The sequence below is a fragment of the Brachyhypopomus gauderio genome, unplaced genomic scaffold, assembly GCF_052324685.1.
Source record: "Brachyhypopomus gauderio isolate BG-103 unplaced genomic scaffold, BGAUD_0.2 sc190, whole genome shotgun sequence".
NCBI classification, from domain to species: domain Eukaryota; kingdom Metazoa; phylum Chordata; class Actinopteri; order Gymnotiformes; family Hypopomidae; genus Brachyhypopomus; species Brachyhypopomus gauderio.
In genome coordinates, this window is record NW_027507011.1 from 36,217 (window position 1) to 55,464 (window position 19,248).

At 44.0% G+C, this 19,248-nt stretch overlaps 1 protein-coding gene across 1 annotated transcript; it reads right to left on the reverse strand.

The window, feature by feature from the left end:
- Window positions 1-4,397: 4,397 nt before the first annotated feature.
- On the reverse strand, window positions 4,398-8,211 carry LOC143502112 (PAT complex subunit Asterix). Its single transcript, XM_076995291.1, has 4 exons — window positions 8,038-8,211; window positions 7,757-7,862; window positions 7,125-7,222; window positions 4,398-4,852 (listed from the first exon to the last, which is right to left on the reverse strand). Exons 1-4 carry the CDS (start codon window positions 8,085-8,087, stop codon window positions 4,786-4,788), a joined length of 321 nt encoding a protein of 106 aa, XP_076851406.1. The 5' UTR covers window positions 8,088-8,211; the 3' UTR covers window positions 4,398-4,785.
- Between the last annotated feature and the right edge of the window lie 11,037 nt (window positions 8,212-19,248).

Here is a 19,248-nt window from a genome sequence, read left to right on the forward strand (position 1 = left end):
GCATTGATCCCGGTTTTAGGAAAAGTTTTATTGCCAGCCTTGCGTTGTACTGACCCACGAAGGAAAAGCAGTCAGATGTAAAGTGTTTAGCACACATATGCAGGTTTTTGCCGACTGTAGTTGGGACACTGCCATCAAAACCAAACCTATCCACTCAGCTCTTCTTCTTCTGAGGCTGGGGGCCGATGTAACACTGTGTGTTGGTCTGTACAGTGACCATCGGAGCAGTCCCTGTGCTTGGCTTAACTCTAGTGAGTCCAGCACTCGTGACACAAAAGGCACACCGTTGTAAAGTGGTGGGCAGAGATATTCAGATAGAGGGCGGTACAATTATAACGAGTAGGCAGTGACTTGGCAAAGGGGGAGCATGCACAGCAATCGCGCAGTAGACGGACTACACACCATCATCACAGCAGAAGACCAAATAAATGCAGAGCTGGTGAAATACAGTATCAAATGGAACAATGTATATTTCCACTGAGGTGCTCTGGTCCAAACCCGGTTTAATTTAATACCCACAATGGTCACACCACACTTTAAACCCCATCCTTAAACCCCATCCTTAAACCCACTGAATGTGGGGGAAGGTTTACAATCTCCAGCCCTGTCAGGTTACACCTGATGCAAGCCATGGAAGGCACCTGTGACTAAAAGGCCTGTCCAAGGATGGATGTATCATATTATTTTCCCCTTACTGCTTTGATAAAAATGACATATATTGTAATGTAAACATAGAAAAAAGGGCATAGACTGTGATGCAATCAAACAGAGAGGACACAGACTGTGATGCAAACAGAGAGGACACAGACTGTGATGCAAACAAAGAGAGAGGACACAGACTGTGATGTAAACAGAGAGAGAGGACACAGACTGAGATGTAAACAAAGAGAGAGGACACAGACTGTGATGTAAACAAAGAGAGAGGACACAGACTGAGATGTAAACAAACTGCTATGGCCAGATCCAGCTAGGCCAAGAAAGTATGTTTAGTAATGATCATTTTTATCAGTAGGCCTATGCACTACTGGACTTGTTTATTGTGTTTGGTTAATCATACACTTTAACAGTCGCTATCTCTTTGTAATTGATTTATAAGGTGACAAAATTGTGCTTTTACCAATGATAGTACTGAATCCAATGTTTCATTTTGCCAAATATCTTAAAGGCTCTGCTACGTGTGTGTTGTTGTGTTAAGTGTGCGTAAAGTTTTTACAAAATTATCACTGCTTTAAAAGTTTTGCTTAAGCAACTGTAATAGAATATGTGAGCTGGCATGCTCACATGCGGAAGGTGTGTGCTGATTATTCCGAAATGAACTGCAAGTAACTTCTGAGTTTCAAACCCACGCGCTCACACACGTGCGCGTGCGCGCGGAGATAGTCCAAACGAGGGAGAATATATGCTTACATTTTAATTATGTAAGAGTTAATTTCACAACATATTGATTAAAGGTACATAATGTAAAAGGCTGTTCTTACCCAAATGTGGTCTCACAGTAGCGTCAACGTAGTTTCTGTTCCACTGTCGTGTGTTTTTTATGAACTCGGCTTACTGAAGAACTGACTGACGGGAATGGATCAGTGGTTCGTGTGGGCTAATATAACCATTTTGTTCTGACAGTCTCTCAAATTCACTTTCCCCTATTTCAGTCAGACGTTCCTGTGATTATTAGGGTCAGACAAACTGAAGTCGCCTCAACGATAAATCTTGAGAAACAGGTTTAAGCCCCGCTATCCTAACCCGGCGGATACCTGCATTAAACAATCCTGAACTATTGTGACTTAAATTCAGCGGTTCTGAACTCACCTGGACGTTGTCAGTCGAACCTTAGCTGGAGTAACGAACCGTAGGTACCGAGCCTACCTGTCGTGTCTGGTCAGTGATGCACCTGTATGATCAACTCTGAGGTGTGGACGTCCTGTACATCAGCAAACATCACCTCTATGTTACGTTACCAGATAACTCTGCCTCGAATTCATATTGCTGAAGTCCTCTGTAAGCTTCTGCACTGTCGTAATTGCAGCAATATTTTAAAAAATCTTCCTTAATAGTCTGAATAACCCCCCAGTCGCAGTATCAAGGCTGCGTCTCCATCCATCCCTCCAGGCAAAGCTCTACTTACAGCGGTCGCAGCCTGAGTGGACCGGGTCCGGCACCACCCGTTTAACTGTTCAACTTCTAGGACCGAATAACGAGCTCTTTGGATTAGGCAGGTTTAAAAAAATATATACATCTAAAAAGCTCTTGAGGGCGAGCTGGCGAACTGGAGTTTGCGAGAAAACTGGAGAAATTAAATGTAAGCAAAGTCACCTTAACGACATGTCAGCATTTTGACTTCCCTCTCCTATTACTGTATTGAATGTAATGATATAGATTTGAGTGAGAGTGTTGACTCCATCGAGAATGAAGTGAAGTGTGTGAGGAGTGAGAGGAAGTGTGAGGAAGTGTGGAGAGGTTGGTGGTACCGACCTGAGTCAGCACGCCTGAGAGAGTGAATCACCAAGCGTCCCAGTCTAGATGGGCAGAAACTGGCACCCCATGGTACAGCTAGGGTATGTGTTCAATACAGTCTAATCTGACTCTGTAGGACACTGGGACTTTGGTCTCGAGGTGAAAATCAGCTGGGCCTCTTCTCACAGACCAGAATGATCCGCCTCTGTAAAGTATATTTCAATAAGTCAGAAGTTTGTCACCTATGAGACCCTCACCCTCCGGAGATGATGATGTGATGGGTAGGCTATACTCACTCAGGAAGGTCGCACAGAATTAATTGTTTCATACAACAGAATTCCGTGATTTATATATTAAATAAAATTGGTATTCTGGCTGTAATTTGAGAGCTAGCTCGTTGGCCCAGTGGTCAGTCATTTATTGTGCTAGTATGTGTCCATCTTTGACTTCTATGTAACCCTGCCACAGAAAACGCATAAATGGAATCTCACAACTCAGCAGAAAATTGTGAAATGCACCCGTTGCGAGTTCTCCTTCTGATATCCATCAGTATCATTGAGTAGTTTTACTTGACTGGCCAGAAAGAACCCTTTTCCCCATATCAGTTCAGCAGTACATAAGATGGCAGGTCAGTCTTAACAGAAAAAGGTAATTACCAAACCATCACTCAGCCTGAGTAGAACGTTCACCTTGTTTCCAGAGCATTGATGGTCAGAGGGAACTTTAGCAGAACTTTCTAACAGCAGCATTGCAGAACACAAAGGATGATCACATACAGGCTAAACGCAAAGAACCCCTGGAAGCTGAGAGTTCATCCACCATGACCTACACGGTCATTAGGGAAAACGATGTAGACAGCAATCTTTCATATAATGCAAATAATCCAGTTTGGTGTTACTCTGAGTCTTGTAGCTGTAGTATTCCTAACCTCCATTAATTGGGACAGTTTTTAAACTCCTGGGATTTTATTGCTCATAAACTCAAAGTTTTTTTATTAGCACCAATCATAATTTTCAGTATCCATAGTATTAAATTGCTCTGGAGTTCCTTGTATGCAGAATGCTGAACTTTTAATATATTAAAATTCAAACTAGCCAAACTGTAAGCATGCTTTTACATAATAAGAGGATAAGTTACTCATATTGCCAGTCATACACTCGTACACCCAGTGGTAAATGCTAGAATAACATTTCAGAAGAAAACAGACAGGTTCAATGTTCAAGATTATAATCCATGCAGAGCAAGAGCAAGATGGGCTTCATCCCAACATCATCATCATCATCACAGTCACCACTTGCCCTTGAAGGCTTGCATGTTTATTTTTTATCCTAGTTCGCCACCTTGTGATTATCTGCCTTAAATGCACAACAATACCAATGGAATTCAAGTTCATAGAACCTCCCTGCATGCAAAATGATGGAATCAAATGTTTAAGAAATTCACTACTCAAGTAGAACAGATTGGTCAAAAATGATTCTGCATCCTTCACATCTATAGACAGAAAAATAAAAGGGTTTATAAAAAAAACTATCCTGAAAAGTCCCCTTGGGGTATGGCAGCTGGGTGAGGATCTTGAGGAAGCATGTGGGATCAGGGCAGATCTCCTGGGTGTCAAGAGGAGAATCTAAAGGAGCTTAAGCTCCACTGAGCTGCAGCCAGAGCTGTTGTCTCAAGTGAAGCCCAGTAAAGTGGCTACCAGATCAGATCAGCTGAGCACTCACACCCTGCCAGGAGGAAATGTTTGTGTGAGCTAATTATATCTAAATATCTTTGGTTGGCCTAAAAAATATTAATTCTATAAATCTTACTGAGGTTATTTCAGTGGTTGGACGTGATGCAAACTATAACTGCAGGCATTTTCAACTTTTTCGTTAGATAAGTGGAACCTAACCGAAGCTTTTGTACCTTTGTTAAATAATGGACAATTCACAAGGACAATTACTCAGTTCAAGTTTTAAAAACAGCCATTTATTTCTTATATTAAAATCTACAGTGAATTCAGGATTACAGACTGGATGCAGCAACACTCGGAGTACCCGTCCACTCCGACAAGAGACAGGGGACTTAAGTAGACTGGGAGAGGGAGGGGCAGGGCAGGGGGAGGGGCGGAGTCGAGTGGGAAGAGGCGGGGCAGAATGGGAGGGGGAGCTCGTGCATCGCTTCAGGCTGCTCACAGTTGTGTCCACCAGAACAGATGAACAGTGGGAGGATTAATGTTCCCCTCCACGACCCAACTGTACACACAGCCACGTGTATGTGTGTGTGTGGGTGTGTTTGCAACTCGTCCTGTCTCGTCTGCTGCCACTCTGGCTCGTCCTGGGTTCGGAACCGTGGTTACCAGGGCGGAGACATGGGCTGTGGGTTCTGGAGGTATGACATCACCACGGCTGATATAGAAAGCCTGGTGAAAGACAACACAAAGGCAGCCACAGCTCCATAACAACGACCAACACACTGCATAACAATCACAACGGGTCAAGCAGGACAGAAAATGTCATGTTCTCCAAGACTAACAGCAAGCTCCTTTTCAGAAGACAAGGAACTGGTTTCCAACTCCGGTTTTGTGTTATAATATAAACGACTAGTGTTTCATCACTTAAAACACACCACACTGCACTCAAACTTGGCAAAGAAGGCCCTGAAGAGTTCAAAAACACTTCACCAGATTCCAGACTGTCGCAGATTGGTGCGACAGATTCCACAGACGCACCCTTCGTAAACCGTTAGCAACTACAAGTGGTCCAAGGTAAGACAATCCAGGATCAATAGAAGAAAGTGGCCTTGTCTGACCAATCATGTTTTTTGCATTCTGGAACAGTTTGAAGAACATGACAAAGTGCTCAAAGTGCAGATTTCACAGATCTCGATCAAGGTTATAATAGTTTTGGATTTTTCATTATAGTTTAGTTTTTACTTCATTGTGACTTTTTTCCCCAATTCAGTTATTTTTAATTAGTTTTGAGCATGTTTGCTAGTTTTTTATTCAAAGTAAATATTGTGTAATAAAAACTCATCAAAAGATACCATTTTTAAAAATACATTCAATTACTGTTGAACAACCAACAGACTACAAGATAGAAGCCCTAAGTGGAAAATGTGTAATATTGCTGTTGAAAATTGCCAGACTAAGGACAGACACAAACATAGGAGCGTAACCCTATTTTGGTTTGTGTGAAAAGCCAGACTTTTTGAAGGCAATCGAGTCACACAGTCATGGTGACATCCAGTCTCAACACATTAACTAGTGCATCCTCCCGCTTGTGGTTTTCCTGCATATTAACTAACCAGCAGCTATTTAATCACTGGTGAAAACGGGCCATTGTGGTTCTCCTTCCCGATGCTACCCAGCCGGGATGGTGCTTCTCTTTCGGCGGAGCTACTCGGAGGCTAGCTTGTCAAGGTACTGGCAGTTAGCCCTCTTGTGTGAGCTTTGAGATTCGTGGGTGTTTTCCTCTTGAGAACTACTTCATATATTTATCACCCGTTTCCACTACAAGACATGTAGTCTTTCTCGTAGTCATATTTAAAAAATCCCATACAGGACACGCCGTATTCTCCCAACTTTTGTTGTCGTAATTGTGCAGACCAGCATGGCGAGCAGGAGCTCTAAACAAGAGACGTGACAGACCATGAGGTGCCGTACGCTTCTGCCAGCTAATATAAAACTTCTAGTGAAAAAAATCTATTTCATATCCGTCCACAAGACTTACAAATAAACTGACGAACATGAAAACGAAGGGTATCCTATCTATAATTTCAGAACGTTTTAGTTAGTTTTCTAAACATGTAATTATAGTTACAGTTAGTTATCGTTTTTCTTTTAATTACCGTTATTTATTTATTTATTTCAGTTTACGAAAATGTTTAGTGTATCAGTTTTCGTTTTTTTGTTCGTTTCCGTTAACGATTATAACCTTGATCTCGATCCAATCGAGTGTCCGTGCGCTGTGTTGCACAAACAGGCGCAAACTATGGAGGCCCCACTTCACAATTTTCAGGACTTAAATGACCTGCAGGTAATGTGCTACATACCACAGAACCCCTTCACTGGTCAGAGCTGTTTTGATTGCACAATGGGAACCAAGACAATATTAGACAGGTGGTTTTAACAATATCCCTGAGCGGGATATGTTGTTTACAACTAATACATGTATGTTTACACTCAACACTATCACTTTTCAGTTCTTGCTTCACGAATACATGTGCGCTTTCGCACGCACGCACACACACGCACACACACACACACACACACACACACACACACACACACACACACACACACACACACATATACATACACACACACACACACATATACATACACACACACACACACACTCTCACACACACACACTCTCACACACACACACTCTCACACACACACACTCTCACACACACACACTCTCACACACACACACTCTCACACACACACACTCTCACACACACACACTCTCACACACACACACTCTCACACACACACACTCTCACACACACACACTCACACACACACACTCACACACACACACTCACACACACACACTCACACACACACACTCACACACACACACTCTCACACACACACTCTCACACACACACTCTCACACACACACTCTCACACACACACTCTCACACACACACTCACACACACACACTCTCACACACAGAGAACTCACATGAAGCTGCTCATCATCTGCTTGGTGTCTTCTGAGCTCCTGGAATTCGCAAAACTGATGAAGGAGCAGTAGACGGCGATCCATGCACACCACTTCAGCTGCACACGACAACACACACACGCGCACACACACACACACACACACACACACACACACAAGGTCAGCAACGGATTCTGAATTGCGATTAATTCCATTTCAGCACAAGCATACCACTTGAAGGAGTCCTGCACACAACAGGTTTTTATCAAAACTTAACTAGCTTTAATTATTGTTAATATTGTCATTTTATTATGGCATTAATAAATATTGCATGGTGGTATTTTGAGGTCAACACATAGCCTATGTTTTTTATATTGTGGAGATCTGATGGTATAGTCCAGTATTGCCGATCTTAGAATAACCAAGATAAGATTTGCTTATTCTCTTGTAAAGGGTACAACATCTTTTGTGTGTAATGGTTATTTCCACTCCAGATGGAGCTGCATCGTACATATTTATCATCGTACATAGACCCGTGAGACTCAGGTGCAGGTGCGGTGGAGACTCAGGTGGAGGTGAGGGTGAGGTGCGGTGGAGACTCAGGTGGAGGTGAGGGTGAGGTGCGGTGGAGACTCAGGTGGAGGTGCCTTCACCTTGAGCATCAGCCCACACATGCTGAAGATCATGCCGAGGAGGTTCATGTAGTCTGGGGTGGGGTCCTCCAGGGTGGGGTTGGTGTCTGTGCTTGGAGGCTTGTAGCTGTACAAGAAAAGACCCGTTTTATTACTGCAATGATTTAATAACGAGTCTGTACGCGTCTCCGTGACGTCACTCCGTAATCCTCAGCTAGCAATGCTTGGCTAGTTAATGAACAGTTGGGATAGCTAACTGTGTTTTTCACCCTAAAAAAAAACAAAACCCACATTTTACTCACCGAAAAACCTTGTTCTGTCTCCGCGGGTCCGCCATACTATTCGAGCTCATGATATCCAACAATTATCGAGCTGAACTTGTTTTCACTGAGCTAGTTCAACGTTCAGAAGCGCTTATGACTTGATACTGAGGAACAAGCGTTCTTCTCTCATAGTCAAGCGTAAGGAAGCCGCCTGGGCTCATTATTGCCACCTAGAGGAACAAAGATACATTTACATTTACATTTATGGCATTTAGCAGACGCTCTTATCCAGAGCGACTTACAAACACTGGCGTAGGGGAGGGGCACGCAAGGCACGCACTGCGGGGGGGCCCCGAACACAGGTGGGCCCCGCCCAAAGCCTGGTTTATACTGTCGCGAGCGACCGTAGCGCGCGACCCTGCGCGAGCGGTGTAGGCGTTTATACTTTCGCGAACGTCGCGAGCGTCGCTGCAGTGTTCTCCGAAACGATAGGTGGCAATAGGTGGCAGTGGAGAATAAAAAACCTCTGCAAAACCGGGGAAAGAACATTTTTACCTGACCAGAGACCGTATATATACACCAGGCATCAAACATAAATATGGCTTTGCAATGTTGTCCGAAACGATATGTGGTAGTATAAAGAAACACCCCTCAAAAAAAGGGGAATGAACATTTACCTGACGCATTTTGATGTTGCTTTGTGTTTCAGGTTTGAAAAGTGCTGGAATTTAGGCTAAAGTACATTAAAATGTTGAAATTACGTTAACAAATACGAGCCTCTTGTAATTCCAGGACGAAACATGAGAGAACGTGAAGACGTTAAGATTGAGCGTTTTGAAAATAAACAACCATTAAATAATGTGATAAAAGGCGAATTATTTCGAGTATATGTATTAATATTTAACTTAATTATGTTTATCGTGCTGGAAAATATTGAAATGGACCTTAAAAGTGCCGTACAAGTGCTTTAATTCCACCTTGTTTAGGTGTATGAACCCTGCAAACATGACTTTGTCGATCGCGCTGAAGCGCGGCGCGCGCGCGAAGTTACAAAATTCGAGAGGTGCACGACCTCGCGCCGCGACAGCGTACATCACTTTTAAGGTCCATTTCAATATTTCCCAGCACGTTAAACTTAGTTAAATATTTATACATATACTCGAAATTATTCGCTTTTTATCAAATTATTTAATGGTTGTTTATTTTCAAAACGCCCAATCTTAACGTCTTCACATTCTCTCATGTTTCGTCCTGGAATTACAAGAGGCTCGTATTTGTTAACGTATGGTTTCGGACAACACTGCAAAGCCATATTTACACTGCAGTGACGCTCGCGACGCTCGCGAAAGTATAAACGCCTACACCGCTCGCGCAGGGTCGCGCGCTACGGTCGCTCTTTAGATTTTAGCTCACGCACGGGCCTCCTCATTGCCTCCTTGCGGTGGGGCCCCAGAATTTTGCGCTACGCCTCTGCTTACAAAAGATACTGTTTTAGTCTATTAACCACACATGAGTAAGTTAAAGGTTGCTTACAACACATAGCCTAAATAAATTATGTTCAACTGTGAATATCAAAGCCAGTCACGGACGTAGTTTTGGGGGGGGACGGGGGGGACATGTCCCCCCCACTTTTTCAAAAGCCGGTTTTGGTCCCCCCCACTTTTTACAGTTAAAACCAAATATTTAAGTAGTGACAAAGTCATGTCCCCCCACTTTTTAACGGTTAAAAAACCAATATCCAAATAGCGACAAATCTAGCACTAGGATCATGCAGCATCCCCCCCCCCCCCCCCCCCCCCGCTCAACAGTTCGCCACCCCAGGTTGTGTCCCCCCCACTTATGAAATCAAAACTACATCCATGAAGCCAGTGACACTGAAGTGCATACACATATGTATACAGACATAATACACATTGTCAAACGATTGTCTTTGTCAAAAAAGAGAAGTGTCCTGGTTGGAATAAATGTTTTTTCTTTATTATCCCTAATGAGATTTGCTAAATGTTTTCCAGATTTATTTGAGTATTCAATTTTTTTAAAGAAAAGTATGTGCAAATTCTGGTCTTTCTCTGCCTCTGGCCTCTGGGGGAATGTTGTCACAGCTTTCTACCCTCGCTATTAAATGCATTCTGTGCATTTATCCTATGTTGTACTTACATAAACACACACACTCACACACACATCACAGTCATGTGTGTAGTTTCTCCAAGTGCTGTGTGTCTCAGATACACTCACACATACACTTACATAAACACACACACTCACACATACATCACAGTCATGTGTGTAGTTTCTCCAAGTGCTGTATGTCTCAGATACACTCACACATACACTTACATAAACACACACATACACACATACATCACAGTCATGTGTGTAGTTTCTCCAAGTGCTGTATGTCTCAGATACACTCACACATACACTTACATAAACACACACACTCACATCACAGTCATGTGTGTAGTTTCTCCAAGTGCTGTATGTCTCAGATACACTCACACATACACTTACATAAACACACACACATACACACACATCACAGTCATGTGTGTAGTTTCTCCAAGTGCTGTATGTCTCAGATACACTCACACATACACTTACATAAACACACACACTCACATCACAGTCATGTGTGTAGTTTCTCCAAGTGCTGTATGTCTCAGATACACTCACACATACACTTACATAAACACACACACATACACACACATCACAGTCATGTGTGTAGTTTCTTCAAGTGCTGTATGTCTCAGATACACTCACACATACACTTACATAAACACACACACATACACACACATCACAGTCATGTGTGTAGTTTCTCCAAGTGCTGTATGTCTCAGATACACTCACACATACACTTACATAAACACACACACATACACATACATCACAGTCATGTGTGTAGTTTCTCCAAGTGCTGTATGTCTCAGGTACACTTTCTGCTCTTCTTTTAGGAGCAGCAGCTGGTGAATCATCACAGTGGTCATTTGAGCTGTGTTCTTTCTGCCCTTCTGTCTTTTCCCTTTTTACTTTCTCTCCCCCTCTTTTCTCTCCTCTCCTGTGTGGATACAGTTGTACTGTATTATATATTATTGTTTTCATTTGATGTTTACAAAAAACAAAGTTGTCCTCCAAAAATGGAGGAGAGGTGGGTGGAGTTGTGCCAAGAAAAAAGTATGGGGAGTATGATTTCGGCAGGTGTACTCTTGGTATTGCCAAAATTATACTCCCCTTACTAATCCGACCCCTGTTGAACACAGAGACATGTGCTTTACATGGTATAACATACACATCTAGATAAGTCACCAAAACAAAAGACATGTCAGTCATACACTGCAAACCTCAGATCATGAGGGGGGTATTATTTTGGCAGGCGCTGTGTTAGTACTGCCAAAATTATACCCCCCTTACTAACGCAGCCCCTGATGAACATAGAGACATGTGCTTTACATGGTATAACATACACATCTAGGTAAGTCACCAAAACAAAAGACATGTCAGACACTGCAAACCTCAGATCATGAGGGGGGTAAGATTTCGGCAGGTGTACTGTTGTTATTGCCAAAATTATACTCCCCCTGTTAATCGGGGTGGGTTCGAGAAATGTGATTATAACTCAGTTCACTTAGCACTCTAGGTTTGTCCTAGCTACATAATAAGATATACTTAGGTAATATTTGTCTTTTTTATATTTTATCTTATTAAAATGAAATAAGTCAGGTTGTCATTAAGATATATAAGATGCACAGTTGTCAGTAACGACGTTGAACAAAGTCATACGGCGAGGTCACGTAGTCGGAGGTGAACTTCGGTATATCAAGTGTGTTACTGTTCTCGTAATTCTGAGTTTGAAAGACATTCGCTCCTCCTGAGTGCTACGGTAACAACCAACCTCGTACATTACATTTTATTTAAAACATTTAACACCCGTGAATCAGTGTCTTTATTTGGATATAGATAATGCTGCATCGTTTCCTGTGGTAGATCATTAAAAATTAGTCCTTATTTGTGCATAGAAACAACGGAAATCGCGATTATCATCTGAAACGTCTACATGCGCGTGCACGCGAGGGGGGTAGGATTCTGCCGGGGAGTCGGAATTCGGCACAACACCGGCCCTTCCATTAGGCGACATAAGCAAATGCTAGGGGCGCCGTCTGTCCAGGGGGGCGCTCGCGTGCATGCGTTTTTTTTAAACAAATGAACAGTAATGTGAAATGAACGAAATGTGAAAACAAGCAAAGTCCACACAATCATAATTTCATTGTTTAATAAAATTAGTCAAATTAATAATTCTTATAATAACAACACACCACCTATCACCCGCGCGCCAACCCGCCCTCCCCCGCGCGCTCTGCGCACCTCGTTACTGTTTCTCTGTACACCACTGAGTGAGTGACATCTCCCCGTAAAGACCTCAAAAAGGCAGAAGTCCTCTGGTGCACAGGGTAGAAAAAGGAGAAAAGTGGAGGAAGGAAGGTGGCAGAAAAACAGGTAATATAATGGTAATATGTGGTGAATTAACATTGGCGAACTGCCAGGGACTTCAACGCCTTCTCTGAAGGTTAATTCGTCTTAAAAAAGGATGCTTTATCTATTATATGTAATATAATAGATTCACCAATAATTTGTATTTTTCCTATAAATCCGCTTTCAAATCCACTTTTCATACTTGTGCTGGAAAAAAAACCTCAGCGGTGAAATAAAAAATCAACCAATCAGAATATTTCACACAGTTGTTTCTAGGTAAAAGAGAGAAAGGCCCTTTTACATTGAGAGCTTTTATTATAGATTGGCAGTTTTATCAACCAATCATGTTATCGAATTAGAATCGTGGGGGCGTGCTCCAATTGTCTCTCATTTTTATTTGAAACAAATCCAAAATGTTGCCAATCTGTAGCTGTTGTGTTTTTCTTTGAAACCAGCTCGCTTGACTCACAACTAACACTCATTTGTCATTGTGGCTTTTTCCCCTCTGTATGATCTTAGTGAAAACCGCCACTGTCATCATACTGCCCAATCCTAGTAGGTGATATGATTAGCTTAGCTCAGCAAGTTTTTAAAATAAATATATATTAAAACACACATATGCTCCTCTGTTCATTGCGGATGCACTTTTGAAATAATAATGTTGCAGTAGGCAAATTGCCCTGATTTGCGCTGGTGGTAGTTGTTGTTTTTTATTTAGTTATTTATTATTAATATTTAAAAGTTGTTCTCTGCACTACGTTATGTAAAATAGTTTAAAAATATTTTTGTGCAACACCTTTATATTTATTGGTTGTTATATGGTAATATTTAAGTCATTTGGTTTTTATTTGTTTCTTTAATAGTGACACAATCAACACAATGATTGATGATGCAGGGGGCACCAACCAAAATCTCGCCTAGGGCACCACATTGGTCAGGGCCGGCTCTGATTCCAACCATAAAAAACTCAGCAGACATGCAGACACCTGATGAGATAAATAACACCTTTAAAGATTTTTTCAAAAAGGTATACTCATCAGACAATGAAATCAACTTAGACTAAATCAATAACTTCCTGGACCATATCAAACTATACCTAAATTAACTGAAAACCAAAAACAATCACTTGAAAGACCATTATCCCTAGAAGAACTTTACAAAATTTTAAAACATATGCCTAACAGTAAAGCCGCAGGACCTGATGGATTCCCTGCTGAGTTTTATAAACACTTTTGGCCATCCTTATCACAACTGTTTTACAGAACAATAACAGAAATCAAACAAAATGCAAAACTTCCAAAAAATATGAATACTGCAATCATCTCCCTTCACCTTAAACCAAACAAAGACCCTACCCAATAATCTAGCTACAGACCATTATCATTAATGAATACAGACACAAAAATAACCAGCAAGGCGCTAGCCAACAGAGTAGAAACAGTAATTCATAATTTAATACATCCTGATCAAATGGGTTTTCTCAAAGGTCGACACTCATCCACAAATATGCGCAGATTAGTGAACATAATAGACTACACCTCACACCAAAACATACCAACAGCAATTGTAACCCTAGATGCAGAAAAAGCCTTTGACAGAGTAAACTGGAAATTCTTATTTACCACACTGTATAAACTCGGATTTGGAGAATCATTTATTAACTGGATACAGTCAACACCTCTCACACTCAACATCGTCCTAACACCTGCGTGCACTCAACAGTGTCCTCTCACATAAGGCTACAGTCAACAACAACGGGGTAATATCACAACCTTTCACATTACACCGGGGGAACAGACAAGGATGCTCACTCTCTCCTTATCTATTCTCTATCTTCATAGAACCACTAGCAGCAGCAATACGACAAAACACAAACATTAAAGGAATCCAAACACCTAACATGGAACATAAAATCAATCTATATGCAGATGATATCCTACTATTTCTACAAAAACCACATATCTCAATAACAAAAACAATTCAAACAATACCTATCCCAGTATGTACTAATTACGTCACATATCTGGGTGTAACTAAAGATATCTCCCTAGCTGTCAGAGTTGTTAAAGCTCAATTACAACCCATTAACTAAAACAATAAGTGATGATCTTCGCTGCTGGTCTACACTTCCTCTCTCACTTGCTGGCAGAATTGCTATGATTAAAATGACAATATTGCCAAAAATCAATTATTTATTTTCAATGATTCCCATTCAGCCCCCACTCACTTGGTTTCAGACTTTAAATACCACAATAACTGATTATTATTGGAAAAATAAACCATCTAGAATCAAACTCACAACGTTACAGAACTCGAAATCATACGGCGGTCTAGAGGCACCAAATTTCCACCATTATTACCTTGCAAATCAATTACAATATATATTAAAATGGATAAAACCTAATAGTACAGATAGATCATGGACTGATTTAGAACAAGCACTATGTAAAGATATACAAATATCCAATTTACCATTTATCAGCCAAACAATTAAACATCACCCATGTTTTTATAATACAACTGTGGCCACAACTCTGACAGCCTGGTGGAATTTTCACAAACTAACAAACTCAGTACTAACACCAACCATCCATTCACCCATCTGGAATAACCCAGACTTTACAATTAATAAAAAACATTTGTGACGCTCGAGATATGAAGCACGACGAACGTCAACTGTGCAACACTGAACGTTTAATGAAAACAAACACGTGAAGCTCCGTGCGGAGTGCAAACAGACAACACACCTCTCACACAGGCACGAAACTTTAGACAAAGACGAGCACAAGACACTGCGCGAACGCACATTAAATAGGTGAATAACACAAACCCTCGTGATCTCGAGACAAGGCACAGGTGCGACTACGAACACGCTCACGAACAACCCACACCCACTGAAGTACATACATGGGCATAACGACACGCAGACGACATAGTGGCACGCCCACAGGGAAGGGTCCGGAGCTGTGACCGTGACAGAACCCTCCACCAGGGGCTCGCTACTCCCGGAGCTTCCCGCGTAGCTGGAAAAGCCCCGAACCAATACCAACGGGCAGGTCCGGAGCCGCCGGGTTCACGAGCCTCCGAGAGCCATCTCCCCCGATGGTGGGAACCGCCGCGAACAGCTCTAGAACACCCTCCCTGGGAAGACAGGGGAGAATACATTAAACAATGGCACAGTCACAAACATGCACACAGGGATGCTGAACACAAAGGGCACAAACGGGAACAGTGAATTAGGGAGAAACACTGGGACTGACAAAAACACAGGTACACAAACATTCATCATCGGAGCCAAGCTCCCCGCCTTAGGCAAAGCCTGCAGCGGAAAGAAAGCTCCGGGGACTGGAGGCGCTGCAGAATGCGGGTCTCCCCCCGCCTGTGCTGCGTGCTCACCGCCAGGTGACGCACGACCGGCGGACGCACCAGGAGCAGCGCGACTTGGAGACCGCTTGGGGGCAGCGCAACTGGTGGCCGCGCGAGGCGCAGCGCGACTGGTGGCCGCGCGAGGCGCAGCGCGACTGGTGGCCGCGCGAGGCGCAGCGCGACCTGTTTCCCGCTTGGAGGCGGTGCGACCAGCGTGTCTCGCGGCAACTGTCCTCCCTGGTCCGCGGCTACCTCCTCCGGGAGTGCCGTAGGGGCTTGCCGCCCTATAAGCCTGCTGGCGCTCCTCCACCCTCTCTGGGAACCTCCCGTAGGAAGCCCTTACTCTGCCAGGCCAGCCTCCCCTGGTTCCGGTATCGGGGGTGGTGTCCATCGCCGGCTCCTCCTCCTCGGCCACGCTCCAGTCCATGGACCGTGCGGGGGTCTCACAGCGAGCGTGCTCCATGGGCTCCTCACCGCAGGAGTCTCCACTGTCTGACGCGAACGAACCGTCCGGTCCGCTCCCTCCCCCTTTGTACACTGTCGGGACCGAGCTCACGGACTGAGGGCTCTCCCCCTCGATGTCCTCGCCCTGCTCCTCGTCTCCCGATGGGGCTGAGCTGACCAGCCCCTTCTCCTCTTCGTCGGGGTACTCGGTGGTCTCTGACCACTCTGACGGGGGAGGGCTGGTGTCTTCACTCTCCTCGCCGTAGTACACAGTCGGCGCGGAGTAGACTGATGGCATGGGGCTGGTCTCCCCTCTCCTCGTTGGACGTCGGGGGAGCCGCCGACGAGGAGGAAGGGTATCTGGCTTCACCCTCATTCTCCTCCTCTCCGGAGTCCTCACTCCCGAACTCGTCTTCGAGAGGAGTGAGGGCAAAGGCGCCTACCCCTACCATAAACGGCTCACTGGACTCCTCCTCTGGGAAGTCCAGGAGTGGTGCTCTCCCATCCCCCGATCCGCTGCTGCCTACCGCCCTGGGTGGCCGCCCTAGGGACGCGAGAGGGTGCTTCTCCCTCCATATGCGTTCCGCGGATTGGCGGATGCTTTCTGCAATTTCTTTGTCTTCCGTCTCCCGAGCCGCGCAAAGCAAGTACACACACAGGGGGTCCTGCTGCATGGTCTGTTCGGTGACGGGGGATTCGCGGCGCCGAACCGGGGAAGAGCCGTGGTGACGTTGGCTTTTCCTCTTCCCCTTTGGGGCACGGGTGGCGTATCCTGGCATACTTCTTTTAGTTAGGCTCGTCTTTCTGTGACGCTCGAGATATGAAGCACGACAAACGTCAACTGTGCAACACTGAACGTTTAATGAAAACAAACACGTGAAGCTCCGTGCGGAGTGCAAACAGACAACACACCTCTCACACAGGCACGAAACTTTAGACAAAGACGAGCACAAGACACTGCGCGAACGCACATTAAATAGGTGAATAACACAAACCCTCGTGATCTCGAGACAAGGCACAGGTGCGACTACGAACACGCTCACGAACAACCCACACCCACGGAAGTACATACATGGGCATAACGACACGCAGACGACATAGTGGCACGCCCACAGGGAAGGGTCCGGAGCTGTGACCGTGACAACATTAAACTATCTATCATGGATTAATAAGGGAATCACACACCTAAAACATCTGTATAACAATACCACATTAATGTCACTACCACAAATAACCCAGAAATTAAGTTAAGACCACTCATGAGTTAAAAAATCAATCCAACTACATTAGATCTCCCTACACCAATCTCAGAAGTTCTTAACATTACATATACATGGAGGCATAATCAGGTACTTAAACAGGGCTCTCAAGTTTTGGATTCATGCCAGAGTGAGAGTTGTTGACGGGGGGGGGGGGGGGTGGCGAACGTTAATTGTTGAGCGGGGGGGGGGGGGGGGTGGCGACCGTTAATTGTTGAGTGGGGGGGGGGTATGTGGCGAACGTCAGTTGTTGAGGGGGGGGGGGGGTTGTATACGTTGTATATCGCGATCGATCGCCAGTGGAGGGCGACATAGATATGGATCGGAGGTAAATAAACTAGATTTTTTTTCTTGCCGTGTGAAATCGGAGGTGTGGCGTGTGAGCGTGTGAAGACGGTCAAATGCGTGTGTCACACGCTCAATACGTGAGACTTGAGAGCCCTGTACTTAAATCATTGGGAGGTGCACTTGATAAGAAGCGTTTGGAAGTTAATGGCATGCCAGTTGCTAGTTCCAATAGAGTAATTAGGTTTGTGTGTGAGGGGGCTCAGGGGCAGCATAGCAAGGAGCCAGCACAGTTTTCAAAAGTTGTTGGTAAGTGGGCTGATGCAAAAGATTGGAAACTGTTGGTTGATGTAGGCTGTAAATTGCAGGTTTACAGTGTATTGTAGTCACAAACTTGAGGCCAGATGTTGTGTTGTATTCTGAAAGTAAGCGGATAGTGTATTTCATAGAGCTGTTACATTTGAAGACGAAGTTGATGCAGCATATGAAAGGAAAAGGTTGAAGTATGCAGATTTGGTGACTGAGGTAAGACAGCGGAGCTGGCAAGCATATATTAGACCTGTAGAGGTAGGGGCTAGGGGTTTCGTGGCGAAGTCTGCCACGAGACTACTGGCTGAGTTTGGATTTAGAGGCTGTGTGATGAGAGCAGTGGTAAAGGAGTTGTCAGCGGTAGCTGAGAGATCTAGTCAGTGGGTGTGGCTAAGAAGGGCTGAGGTTAGGTGGGGTAAGGATAGTACTTGGAGAGATAAATTGTTTGGTGTGTGTGATGTTGAGATATGGGTAGGTTGTCACTTGGCTTTTCCGATAGCTGTCGGGTTGCAGGGTTGTTGGTAAATTTTGTGATGGGCTACATTGTGAGCTTGGAGGGGGGTGGGTCTGGGACGCCAGACTCCACTGATGAGCCTTCTGGAGATGTTTGGGGCTAAATTAATCGAAAACACCAATGAAGGGAGGTGCCTTACTGATGGTTATTGTGTCAATGTCACTTTGTGAAGGTATTGTGTCAATGTCACCTTGTTTTGAAGGTCAGTCCAGGTTTGTTTGGTGGTCTGAGTACTTGGCAGTTGAGGCAATGGACCATGAACATAGTGCGCTGTGCTTCTGGATCCTTGTCAAGCCAGTATCAGATTGCAGCTGCTGCTGTGTTCTGTTCAAGCAACTAGTGTGTGCATAGGGTGTGTGAATCTATCTTGTCTTCTTAGTAGTATTGGGTAGTTGAGACGATGGGTCATGGGCATAGTAGTAGGTATTAGTAGATCATAGTCGTTGGTTGGTTAATACATCCTAGCCAAGCCTGTTGCATGACTCCGGATGTTAGGTGCAGGATTTTATCATCTTCCTGTATTATGTTACTACAGCAAATAAAACATTACCCAAAATATATAAAATTATATCTCAATTAAATCTTAACATTAGCTTACCG

Excerpts from the sequence above, each read along its gene's own strand:
- LOC143502112 (XM_076995291.1), bottom strand. The coding sequence starts at position 8,087 with ATGAGCTCGAATAGTATGGCGGACCCGCGGAGACAGAACAAGGTTTTT. Across the intron at positions 7,863-8,037 it reads AGACAGAACAAGGTTTTTCG|CTACAAGCCTCCAAGCACAG; the intron begins GTGAGTAAAATG and ends TTTCTTGTACAG. Across the intron at positions 4,853-7,124 it reads CAGATGATGAGCAGCTTCAT|GCTTTCTATATCAGCCGTGG; the intron begins GTGAGTTCTCTG and ends GTCTTTCACCAG.